The sequence below is a fragment of the Pleurodeles waltl genome, chromosome 5 (genome assembly GCF_031143425.1).
Source record: "Pleurodeles waltl isolate 20211129_DDA chromosome 5, aPleWal1.hap1.20221129, whole genome shotgun sequence".
Taxonomy (NCBI): domain Eukaryota; kingdom Metazoa; phylum Chordata; class Amphibia; order Caudata; family Salamandridae; genus Pleurodeles; species Pleurodeles waltl.
Genome location: NC_090444.1, coordinates 1,348,210,314 through 1,348,223,657, shown reverse-complemented (window position 1 = coordinate 1,348,223,657; position 13,344 = coordinate 1,348,210,314). Strand labels below are relative to the sequence as shown.

Sequence of the window (13,344 nt, the reverse complement as noted above, 5' to 3'; positions counted from 1 at the left end):
AGCCCACAAGTACCCAAAGCTGAACATAGAATAACGGAATAACCACATTGCGAACCTCTCAGCAAATCTGAATCCTTTACAGGGAAAAGATCTCACAAAATACTAGCAAAGTAGGTATTTCCAAAGATCACAGACAAATTAAGTGCAATCCCATAGCATAAGACTGGCTTCAGGGCCAATGTTAAAAAAAAAAAAAAAAAATCAAGCTTCTACTGCGTAGGAGGTAGGATAGTGTTTGGGAGCCAAATCTTAGCACCAGAAAGTGGAGGAATCATCTGGTTCTTTGTGTAACGTGTTAGTAAATGTTCTTTTCTTCTTGAAAGATAAAGTATTAACTGGACAAAAAACAGCTACCTCGGTAATGCTCTTTCTGGTGGATTTCTAACTGCAGATATCTCACCTTCTGAATATTCTCCAGGTGCCAGACTGGATCTGGAAAAATTCACAATAGTGCTCACACGAATCAGCAGGTGACACCTTGTGACTCCACATAGACTCCACACTGCCCTCAAAGTGATGGAGTGGAGCCGCATAATTGCACCCTGCCCAATTATGTAAGTTTCTTATCTCCTTCCATTTCGGTCCCTTCCGATACAGAACATAGACTGTCGGCAATAGTGTGCAAATATTTAACTTAGGACCTTTTTATATGTTAAAGAGGCTCCTCAACAGAAGTGGGATGAGCGAGGGCAGTGGGAATCTGGGATTAGAAAGAGTATCCACCAGTGAGGGTGTTACTGAAAGCAAGCAACTTGTTCTGATGATACTTCTAATCACATATTCCTCACTATTTGAGTAGATATCAAAATAGTGTCACCCAGAGCTGAAGGGTCTGTAGAGTGGGCTTAAAATAAAAAATCCTCCAAGACCGAGCAGGCAAAGAGACCTTCTCTCTAGACCTGGCTGTCAAGGCAACAGTGCTTTGTGAAAGTATAAACAAATGCCCACGGCACAGCTTGTAAGACGTCCAGAACAGGTACTCCCCATGCCTGTGCCCTCGTAGCAGCCCTGGCTCACATTGAATGAGTGTGCAAGCCATCTGGGAATTGCTTCACAGCCACTGAATACCAGATCTTGATACAGAATACTATCCAACTTGACAAGGGACTTTTCTGCAATGCCATACTCCTTGCTTCTATGTCCCAGAAAACCCAACAAATAGCTATTTGTCCATCTGAGGATCTTTTGTGTGATCCAAATAAAAAATAAAATAAAAAAAAATTAAAATAGAGATGCCTTGTTCAGGTCAAGTCAATGGAGCATCAGCCTTTTTCTTCAAGGGATACAACAGTGCAAAGAAAGCTGCAATATGATTCATCTGCGCACCTGGAAGGGTGTCACAACTTTCGGGAGGAGGCATCCCTGGTACTCAGCGCCAACGTATTAGGAAAAAGGTGAAACATGGAGGTTGGGCCAATAGCACTCATGTATTTCACTTAAGTTATGGCAATGAGGAACACCATTTTTAGTGTCAAAAGACTTAGGAGCAACTATGGATTGGTTAAAAGGACCGGGCATCAAGAAATTCAAGACCAGGTAGAATCACAAACTTTGGTTCATCCAGTCCATCATGTCTTGTATGTGCCAATGTGGCTCTGGGAACGTCTTGGAATGCTGGCAAGATCAGGCTGGTGAAGTCCCAGAGACCATGTGAGTATCTACCTAGCAGCATACTAAGTTTAAGGACCTCAGGGCCAAACTCATAGATGAAAATATTATCTTGCTGAATGCATCAGTCATTTTGGATTTCCTGTTGAGGTGACAGTTTGGGAAAAGAGTTAGGTTTCATCTTGCGAGTGGAAGCCTGCACAATGGGACTCTCAGGTGCAGGGTGTTAGGAACTGGTTTTCTAGTTGGCAGCAATAAGAACCCTATACAAGTAGGGACCACAGCTCTAGTCCAGGAAAGTCAGTAAAATGTAATAAATTAGCCTCTGCTTACCCACTGGTAGTCTGGCGCAGAGCAGCCAGGCCGAATTTAGGAGGCAATGTGTAAAATACATGTGCTACACACACACACACAATAATTATATGAGGTACACCACAGAAAGAGACTTCACATGGGTATTTAGAAAAATAAGGCTTGTTTAGCTAGATACTTTTAAGGTTCAATACTATACAGAAGTATTTATCTTTAGAGCATGAAAGTAGTACAATAAATGTGCATGAAAAGAGTAAGAGGACAAAAAGATGGTGCTGGGGACTCCCCGGCACGGGTGTCCAATATCCCTGGTCTTGTTCCTACCAGGAGCAGGATGCGGCTAAGCAGTGCCCAAGACGCCCAGGTTGATGTTACTGAGGTGCGAGCAGCAGAGTTGTGGAGGGGCCACTCAAGTGACGTTGAAGAAGGGTGAAGGCAAGCGCTGGGCAGAAGTTGCTTGAGTGAGGCTGCTGCGATGACAGCAGCAAAGCAAGACAGGAGGTGCCCGGTGAAGCTGATGCAGTGAGAACGGCAAAGTAGGGAAGAGGGCGTTTGGCTGTGAAGTTGACGCAATGAGAGCGGCAAAGCAAGACAGGGACCGCTTAGGTAAAGTTGGTGCGATCCAAGAGGCAAAACAAGTCAGGAGCTTTCCGGGTGGAGTTGGTGTATTGAAAGCAGCATGGCAAGGCAGAAGCTGCTTGGAGGAAGTCAAAGAGTAGCGGGACGAGCAGTGAGGGGAAAGCAGGACCACTCAGAGTCACTCTGGGCTTGGAGGTCAAGCCTTGGGTTGCCGGGCAGAGATCAGCAGGGCAACATACCCAAGCAGGGCAGCAGTTCCTGAGAGTAGTCAGTCCTTGTAGAGTAGCAATCCTGGCATACAGAAGTCCTTACTCCAGCAGCATTTCTTGAGTCCAGGTGTACTGTCTTGAGTGAGTCATGGGCCCAATATTTATATAAAAAATTGCCTTTGATGTGTGGGGTGACTACAAAATAGTTATTGTGCAGTGCACAGGTCCCCCTTTCAGGTCAGCCTAGGCTCCAGACTATTAGTAGGAGGTAATCAGCCCCTTTGTGTGGACTGCAGACACTACTCCTCTGAGGTGTAAGGGTGAACCCTTTCAAACATCCTCCCCAGGAATGCCCATCAGTATGCAAATGCAGAGGACTATCCTGTGTTGTGGGTGTCTGAAGGGAATGTACCAATGTAGCTGTCACCTAACCCAAGTCAGACGTGTATTGGAGATAGGCTGTGGGTACACAGGGCAGTGTGTGCAGAAAAATGCCTACTTTCTAAAATTGGCATTCCTAAAATAGTAATAACAAATCCGACCTCACCAGGAGAGAGGATTTATTATTACCATTCCAATTGTACTAAACATGATGCAGCTACTCCTCTCAGATCAGAAATGTCAGCTTAAATGTAATATAAGGAATTTCCAATGGTAGCCTATTAGAGGGGCAGGTCTCACAGTAAGAAAAAACAACTCTCATTACCAGGACATGAGAACATAGAATGATATGCCCTCCCTTTTGCTTACATGGCACTCTGCCATTTGGGCTACCTCAGGCCCGTCTTGAATGAAAAAAAAAAAAAGGGGGGAGAGTAAGGCTTGGCTGAAGTTTTAAATGCCAAGTGAAGGTGACAGACTGTGCACACAGGCTCTACGGCGGCAGGCCTGAGACATGTTTACAGAGCTACTTGAGTGGGTGGCACAATTAGTGCTGCAGGGCCACCAGTAGCATTTAACTTACAGGCCCTGGGTAAAGGGTATACCACTCTACATGGGACTTACAGGTAAATTAAATATGCCAATTGTGGGTACACCGATGTTACCATATTTTTAGGGGAGAAGCACATGAACTTTAGCACTGATCAGCAGAGGTAAAGTGCTCAGAGTCCTAAAGCCAACAAAAAGATGCAGCAACAAAACAGGAAGTAAAGGCAAAATGCTGGGGAAATGGCCCTTCCAGAAAGGGCCATTTCTAACACAGGGTGTTGAGTCAAGAAATCTGGGTCACCAGATAAAAATCTATGTTGTTGGGCTACAGATCTGCTAACTTGCTGGCAAAACGAGGATTTTGAACATGCCAGCCCTTAAATGTGTCTTTCAAAGCCGCATTAAAAGCCAACAAGGGCTCAGAGAATGTAGGCTCCAGGCTAAAGAATCTGTGAGGAAATGTGACTTTTTTTCCCCCTATGGACAGCAACTGGAGTTCTAGCACTGCAGCTGCCCTTCTGACCACCTGTCCAAATAAAGTACTTTCCTCCACTAATGAAGCACGTGGGGGAGTCAAGCTTTGTTTGATATGGATGTATCCAACACACTGACATTTTGTAGCCTAGGTATAACGTGCTGTCAGTATAATAAAGGCGAGAACAGACCACCTCCATCCTCTTTAACATCAATATTTTGAGCGACACAGAAGACAACAGAGGCTCCGTTGGTTGCTGCACTCTAGCTCATCAGTATCAATGACCCAGCAAGTCAACGCCATCTCTTCCTCCTGCTTCAACACCCTCCTCATGCTTTGGAACATCTACAAATGGATCCCCACTGAAACCAGAAGGACGGTCATCCAAGCCCTCGTAAGCAGCGTATTGGACTACGGCAATGCCCTCTATGCAGGAACCACAGCCAAGCTCCAGAAAAGATGGCAACGCATACAGAACGCCTCTGCACACCTCATCCTGGACATCCCCCACCCCTGCCACATCACAGCCTACCTGAGATACCCAACACTGGCTCCCCGTCACCAAGAGAATCACATTCAAACTCCTTACCCACGCTCACAAGGCACTGCACAACCCCGGACCAGAATACCTCAACAGATGGCTCTGGTTCTACACCCCGACCGCTTCGCTCCGTCGATCTTGCTCTCCACACTGTCCTACGCATCCACAGAACGACTGCTGGAGGCAGATCGTTCTCCCACCTTGCCGCCAAGACGTGGAACATTCTTCCAACCCACCTGATTGATAGCAGAGGTGTTGGTTGGAAGAAGGCTGAATGACAACCAGTTTTGCTTGTGTAATCTCACAGCATGTCACCGAAATACGACATCGTGTCAGCACCACGTCCTCCACTGAAGCAGTTCGGTGAGGTGGGAAATGTTGTGGATCTCAGAGCAGATATGGAAGGCTATACTGGAACTGGTATGTACTTGGGAATGGGTATGACAGAGTCAGACAGTGTTAGGGAGGATCCCCTGACAGTCAACCGACTGGAGGACCCGGTGGCTCACTGGTACCCAAAGTTGCTCCAGAGGAAGCCAGTATCACACTGAATATTAGCAGCATAACCTCCCTGAAAGCCGCAATCTGCTATGGGGTTGACTACAGTCCAGGAAACTCAGGGTGTATAGGTATCAACTGACAAATTCGATCTGAAGACACGAAGGACGTACAGATGTGATGTTCATCTGGATTCCCTTGCCCCTTTCCTTTAGAACTACAGTGGCGGGATGGTGTTGAGTTCTGCTTATTCTTCGACTTACCGGGGACTTCAACTGGAAAGTAGACCTTCCAAGTAAGCAACCTTGAGACCAGGATAGAGACTGCGCCCACGATTTGGATCATAACGTGCTTGTGTTCGGCAATGTAGCGCTTCACCTCCCAGTCCTAGATGGCCTTTTGGTGTATAGGGGTGCACATGCTGCACGACTTAAGAGGTGTGGCTGGAGCCAGGCCTAAGAGACACACTTTGTGCAGGTCCAGGATCAACATCTGCTTCCTGCAGTCACAGCACATCTTTCTTACTTACTGATAGTGGGTCACTTTTTCATTGTATTTGGATAATTCCTCTATATTTTTTCAAAGAGGATTGTTTCTGTCTTTAAATGATCTACGTGAGAGTTGGACCAACCAGCATTCCTTATGAGGGGGTCGCAGACTAGCCATATTGCTTAGAGAAAGGAATGATCATGTTGAATGCCGACTTGGCCTTCAGGGGAACTGTTTCACTGACAGATTTGTCTGAGAAGGAAAGGAAGCAAAGGGTTTACCTTCAATTAGTTTAGTTTAAGGATTAAACATGGGCTATACGCTATGGATGTGGAGAATTCTGGATGAACTAGGGGTAACAATGGAAGATTAAGTTTAAACGTCATGCTATGATGACTCCAATCTGTAGAGGTGTACTCTGTGGACGATATCAGGCTTATTGTGGAAAGAACCTACATTCTATAGTACTTTGTCTATTAGACCTAACCAGAAGCATAGTAAGCGAGGGCTAGGAAGGGACCTAGACTCTACAATATTAGATCAAAAAGGCCAACACTGAAGCGGAGCAGAAGCATACTCAAAAGCCAGACAGCTATTCGAGTCGGTGGACTGAGCCCTAAGCAGAAGTGGAGTCATGCTTTTCCAAAAGTGGACTATGGGAGGTGGGAAAGGGAACTTAAAATACTGGCATAGTCAACTTATGAGGCCTACTCACTATCAAGATCATGGAACACCCAGGAAGGAAGGAAACTAGACACTACGGTAGCAGTATCTATGAGGCCTACCTAGGTGTGTGGCAGGGGATTACTCTGAAACACAATACACGAAGACCTGGAAGGGACATAGATACTTCAGTAATATGTCTATAATCTCTTCCCTGGAGTTGAATAGGAACTTTTCCAGGTGGGCATATGGCACCTAGAGAAGGAACCAAGACACTACAGAAGTAGGCCTATCGTCTGCAGAGGAACATTTTCCCTGAGTTCCTATAAAGAGGCTGGTACTCACTTGCTGGATGGCTGTATGTAGTTTCAAATTGGAATGACTGGTACAGAGAGGCAGAATTTCGGGCCCCAGGTCTTACTAGGCAGTTTAGGATTGGAATGATGGAGCAACAGGGTAGCAGAATTTCTGGCCTCAAGCTGTACCTCGCCAAAACAGGCCTCTCTGTTCTTTACCTACACACTCTGGCCAGAACACCCTAGCTGGGAAAGGAGGTTAAATAGATCAGACCTGATCAAAAGGGAAGTCCCCAGCATGAAGAGGTATGCCGTGTGACCAGGCACTCAATCAACCGCATTTAATGTTTAGGTGGGCATGAAGGGAGAAGCCTGATTAGCACTGTATTCTCACCTACAGTGCTATAAGTTCACCACATAACATATCATTATAGAAGTATAGAATGCTAGCCTCAAAAGGTACACAACAGATGTCCTTTAAATTTAAGGATATAATCTAAAAATATTTATAGATATGCATGCGTACTGTGGCTATGTTTAACAGGCATACATTGAATTCATGTTTCTTGGATTGGAAATTTAATAATTACGTTTTTCTATAGTTCTGTAGCAGCAGTGGTTTAAAATATTTCAGTTGGTCTTCTTTGCCGATATTGTTATAGTGGTTTTAACAGAGCGTATCATTCGACATGCTTGCAAGCACAGGTCGTCCAGCATACGTAACGGTATGAGTAACAGAGTAGATTTTCGCTTACATTTGTGATCATACACAGATCCCGATCCTGTAAAATTTGCTGTTCAATTATGGCTCAGCTGCTTCATATGAATTTCAAAGTGCTCCACAAACAACAATTTAAATCTATATTCTGAATTTACATTCAATATTTAATATTCAACGTTGGTACCGTTGTCTAATTATCAGGAAAAAGAATAACACGTAAACCTTGGTGTAAATATGTTTTCTTATAGGGTGCTTCTTTCAGAAATATGAAATCAGGAATAAAGTTTATATTCCAAACATGTGGTTGATCTGCTTAAATCGTCGCTGCTTTTTTACTAAATATTCATAATGTCTACCTGCTTGATAAGGTCTGAAAAAGCTTTGGACAGTTTTTTGTAATATCCTTCCACCGTAGCAGTTCCATATTGTCCTTCAGTGTTCCGACAGCAAACTATGTAGTGTAGTTGTGGTGTCGTCACTAATCCATAATCTATAAAAACAATAGAAGACAAATAAGAGCATGAGACAAGAGCGTACACATTAGTTGTAAGAAAGTAAGCACGTTTTCATAGGAATGCTGGGTTTAATTTGACTGGGTTTGAGTCAATGTTTGAGGAGCACCGCACTATAATTAACCCTGCTGTCTGAATGGACCTCTAGAAGTATGTGCGGCTTAGTTCCCTCTAGTAAGGAAGGTAAGGGTAAGGAAGACGTCTTGTGAGGGACCCTGTTGTAGCAAGACCCTCCACAATGTATTGAATTAAGAAAACAGTGGCACTTAGCTTAACGGCTGCAGGTCTTTATCCTCGATTCATTTAGGTATCTTTTGCCCAATGTGCCAGCTGGAATGACTGGCATGTATATTAATAAATAGGTCAATATAGAAGGAGCCCACAGAAGCATAGTGTTGAATCATATACGGTCAGCTCGCACTACGACACATGACGTGAGCTACACTGGCTGCAGCCTTTTTTTGGGTAAGTATGGAAATTGGTTAACATTCTGGACAGGTAACAGGATACAACAATTAACAAGCATTTGCAATTCAATAGGTCTTGCATTTGTGAGAGTTAGAACTATTTGTATTGAAAAGCACAATGTCTTTTACCTATGTGTTTTGGTTTGGAGTTTAGTGAATGTATGAACAGAGAAGCAGGTAGCAACACTGCCTAGAGGACTTAGAATGAGGAATTACCAATGGACTAGAGAAGCAGCTAGCAGCACTGCACAGAGGAGTTAGGATGAGGAATTACCAATGGACTAGAGAAGCAGCTAGCAGCACTGCACAGAGGAGTTAGGATGAGGAGTTATCACTGAGAGCATGGTTTTACTTTTGTAGCTACAATCATCTAGAGCACGGCAAAGACTTTCAAGGCTACTTCTGAGGTAGTTTGAAATGTGCAGCCCTTATCCTAAAGGTTTGTGTTTCACGCTGTCATGATAATACGGATCCCTTTAGCTGGAGTCACTGAACTGCGGCTGCATTTAAACCGCAGAACATGCCCAGGCATAACACACTGCAAGAAGAAGAAAAGAGCAGACTGTCTACCCAAAGCCTGCTGATACTTAAACACAGCAGCAGCTTGCAGTAAACTATTTTACATTCATTGTGCATAGGTCATGTCTCGCCCACTGATGGTTTCATGGAACAATTGAATGTCCCATGTTTTTAATTTTCTAATCTCAAGTGGTATGTAGTGCTTTAGATTCACATGCTTCGCATACGTCTGCCATCTAGAGTTGGGCTTGGAGTGTTACAAGTTGTTTTTCTTCGAAGAAGGTTTTTGAGTCCCAAGATTGAGTGACTCTCCTCTCTGTGATACTGTGCATGGGCATTGAGTCCTTTGTAAGATTGTTTTCCCGCAAGCGGGCTAAGTAAAAAGTGTGCACATGTGCACATAGATACATATAAGAAATGAGATGTCCATGCAGTGCATATACATATTTACAAACATGTTGTAGGAAGTTGGCTCTGTATATACTATCTCAAAGTGAGAGACAGTGTGCACAGAGTCCAAGGGTTCTTCTTAGAGGTTGATAGTGGCAAAATTAGATAATACTAATGCTCTATTTTGTGGTAGTGTGGTCGAGCAGTAGGCTTATCAGATGGCAGTGTTAAGCATTTGTTCTACACACACAAGCAATACATGAGGCACACACTCAAAGACTTAACGCCAGGCCAATAGTTTTTGTATAGAAACATATATGTCCTTAATTTATTTTAGAACCACAAGAGCCAAGATTTGAAGTAAATACATAAAATGCAAGGTACTCCACATAGGTAAGTAAGGAACTTTGAATTAAAGCAGTAATACACACAGTATAGGTTAAAATGGCAATAAGCTATTTCAAAAGTGGACACAATGCAAAAATCAACAGTTCCTGGGGGAGGTAAGTATGGTTAAGTTTCCGATGTAAGTAAAGCACTTACAAGTTCAGTCTCCTGGGCATAGGCAGCCCACTGTTGGGGGTTCAAGCCAACCCCAAAGTCACCACACCAGCAACACAGGGCGGGCCAGGTGCAGAGATCAAAGGAGGGCCCAAAACACATAGGAGCCTATGGAGAACAGGGGTGCTCCAGTCCCAGTCTGCCAACAGGTAAGTACCTGCGTCTTCGGAGGGCAGAACAGGGGGGGTTTTGTAGAGCACTAGGGGGGAGGGGGAATGACAAAAAGGCACACAAAACACACCCTCAGCGGCACAGGGGCGGCTGGGTGCAGTGTGCTTAGCAGGCGGCGGGTTTTCAATAGAAATCAATGGAGGAATCCGGGGGTCACTAGCGGTGCAGGCAGGGCACAGGGGGGCTTCTCGGGCCAGCCACCGACTGGGCTAGGCAGAGGATCACCTGATGGTCACTCCTGCACTGGAGTTCGGTCCCTTTCGAGCCTGGCGGGTGCAGTGCTTGGTCCAGGCATCTGGTTCTTTGTTTCAGGCAGTTGTGGTCAGGGGGAGCCTCTGGATCCTCTCTGCATGCGTCACAGTAGGGGTGCAGGGGGGGTCGTCTCAGGTTACTCACGAGGTTGCAGTCGCCTGGGAGTCCTCTCTGCAGTGTTGGTTCTCAGGAGCTCGAGCCGGGGGCGTTGGGTGCAGAGTGTGAAGTCTCACACTTCCAGCAGGAAGAGTGAGTTCTTTAAAAGTTGCTTCAAAGTTGCAAAAATGTTGCTGTTGGTGAACAGTGCCGCTGTTCTTGGGAGTTTCTTGGTCCTTTGGTTCAGGGCAGTCCTCCGAGGCTTCAGAGGTCGCTGATCCCTGTCGGATGCATCGCTGTGCAGGTTCTTTGAGTCTGGAGACAGGCCGGTAGGGCTGGGACCAAGTCAGTTGTCGTCTCAGTCGTCTCTGCAGGGCTTTCAGGTCAGCAGTCCTTCTTCTTCATTGTGTAGGTTGCAGGAATCTGATTTCCTGGGTTCTGGGTTGCCCCTAAATACTAAATTTAGGGGGGTGTTTAGGTCAGGAGGGCAGTAGCCAATGGCTACTGTCCTGGAGGGTGGCTACACACTCTTTGTGCCTCCCCTCTGAGGGGAGGGGGACACATCCCTAATCCTAGTAGGGGTATCCTCCAATCTCAAAATGGAGGATTTCTAAAGGCAGGGGTCATCTCAGCTCAGGACACCTTAGGGGCTGTCTGTCCTGACTGGTGGGTCACTCCTCGTTTTTTGCATTATCTCCTCCAGTCTTGCCGCTAAAAGTGGGGGCAGTGGCCAGAGGGGTGGGCATCTCCAATAGCTGGAATGCCCTGGGGTGCTGTAACAAAAAGGCATCAGCCTTTGAGGCTCACTGCTAGGTGTTACAGTTCCTGCAGGGGGAGGTGAGAAGCACCTCCACCCAGTACAGGCTTTGTTCCTGGCCACAGAGTGACAAAGGAACTCTCCCCATGTGGCCAGAAACTCGACTGGTTGTGGCAGGCTGGCAGAAACTGGTCAGCATAGCACTAGGAGTCGGACTGGTATTCAGGAGGCATCTCTAAGATGCCCTCTCGGGGCATTTTACCATAAATCCCACACTGGCATCAGTGTGCATTTATTGTGCTGAGACGTTTGATACCAAACTTCCCAGATTTCAGTGTAGCCATTATGGAACTGTGGAGTTCGTATTTGACAAACTCCCAGACCATATACTCTTTATGGCTACCCTGCACTTACAATGTCTAAGGTTTTGCTTAGACACTGTAGGGGCATAGTTCTCATGCACATATGCCCTCACCTGTGGTATGGTGCACCCTGCCTTAGGCCTGCTAGAGGACTTACCTATGCCACAGGCAGTGTGAGGTGGCCATGGCACTCTGAGGGGAGTGCCATGTCGACGTAGTCATTTTCTCCCTACCAGTACACACAAGCTGTGAGGCAGTGTGCATCTGCTGAGTCAGGGGTCCCCAGGGTGGCATAAGACATGTTGCAGCCCTTGGAGACCTTCCCTGGCATCAGGGCCTTTGGTACCAGGGGTACCATTTACAAGGGACTTATCTGTGTGCCAGGGCTATGCCAATTGTGGGAACAAAGGTACAGTTTAGGGAAAGAACACTGGTGTTGGGGTCTGGTTAGCAGGGTCCCAGCACACTTTCAATCATAACTGGCATCAACAAAAGGCAAAATGTCAGGGGGTAACCATGCCAAGGAGGCATTTCCTTACAGATGTCTACTGGGTAAAATTATTGGTTCGATGGCACGTGTAGCTGTAGATACACATGCTTTGCATAGACTGTAAAGCAGTCCCCTCCAAAATAAGTAGTGGTCAGCCTGTAGGAGTTGGAGTAGCTTGAAATAATGTTCCAAGTACTGCCTGTTCAACATTTGCTTGTTGGCGAACTAACACATCTACGCAATAGTGTTTAGTAAATGTGTGTGGTGTAGTCCATATAGCAGCTTTACATATGTCTGCTACTGGTATATTGCCTAGGAATGCCATTGACGCTGCTTTCTGTCTGGTGGAATGAGCTTTAGGAGCTTCTGGTAACTGTCTTTTGGCTTTAATATAACAAGTATGTCTACCCATCTAGCTAATCCATTTTTTGAAATAGGATTACCCTTGTGAGGTTCTGAAAATGCAACAAAAAGTTGCTTTGGCTTTCTAAAGTCTTTTGTTCTGTCCATATAGTACATGACAGCTCTTTTAACATCAAGGGAGTGTGGGGCTCTTTCAGCAACTGAGTCTGGCTGTGGAAAGAAGACTGGCCGGATGATACGACAAGGTGAAACTTCCTGTGGTAGGAATTTTGGATTTGTTCTGAGAACTAGTTTGTCTTTATGAATTTGAAAGAATGGTTCTTCCAAAGTGAAAGCTATAATTTCACTAACTCTTCTAAAATAAGTTATAGCTACTAAGGAAGCAACCTTCCATGACAAGAATTGTAGAGAACAAGAATGCATGGGTTCAAATGGTGGGCCCATAATTCTTGTGAGTACAATGTTTAAGTTTGATGCTGGAACTAGAGGAACTCCAGGGGGAATTACTCTCGAGTCCTTCCATAAATGCTTTATAACAGGAATTCTAAACAGTGAAACATATCTGTTTTGAAGATAAGCTGCTATAGCTGCTAAATGAAGTCTAATAGAGGAGTATTCTAAGTCTGGTTTTTGTAAGTGTAATAAATAGCATACAATATCCTGTACTGAAGCTTTAAGTGGGTCTATGTTTTTGGGTTGGAAATAGTAAACAAATGTTTCCATTTAGCAGCATAACATTGTGGGTTTGCGTGCCTCCTTTAAAATATCCATGCATTCAGGTGAGTTTCAGGTAACCAAACTATATGACTTCAGGAGCCATATCACAAGATTGAGTGTGCAGGGATTGGGGTGTCAAATTTGACCTCTGTTTTGGGTTGAGATATTTGGCCTGTTTGGTAGCTTGTGATAAGGTACCACAGATAGAACCAGCAGTGTATTGTACCAATGTTGACGCGCCCACGTCGGAGCTATAAGAATCAAAGTGATTGAGGTTTGTCGCATTTTCATTACCAGTAAAGGAACTAGTGGGAGAGGCGGGAAAGCATAAGCACATTTCCCTGACCAGTTCATCCATAGAGCATT

The 13,344-nt window shown here is 45.2% G+C and overlaps 1 protein-coding gene across 2 annotated transcripts in view; it reads right to left on the bottom strand.

Annotated features, from left to right (window-relative positions):
* Nucleotides 1-13,344, bottom strand: part of PGM3 (phosphoglucomutase 3) — a 328,635-nt gene that overhangs the window by 181,442 nt on the left and 133,849 nt on the right. For both annotated transcript variants that reach the window (XM_069235611.1, XM_069235610.1), the window contains one exon: nucleotides 7,678-7,811. In XM_069235611.1, the coding sequence (XP_069091712.1) occupies nucleotides 7,678-7,811 (134 nt within the window). The remainder of the gene's footprint in view (nucleotides 1-7,677; nucleotides 7,812-13,344) is intronic.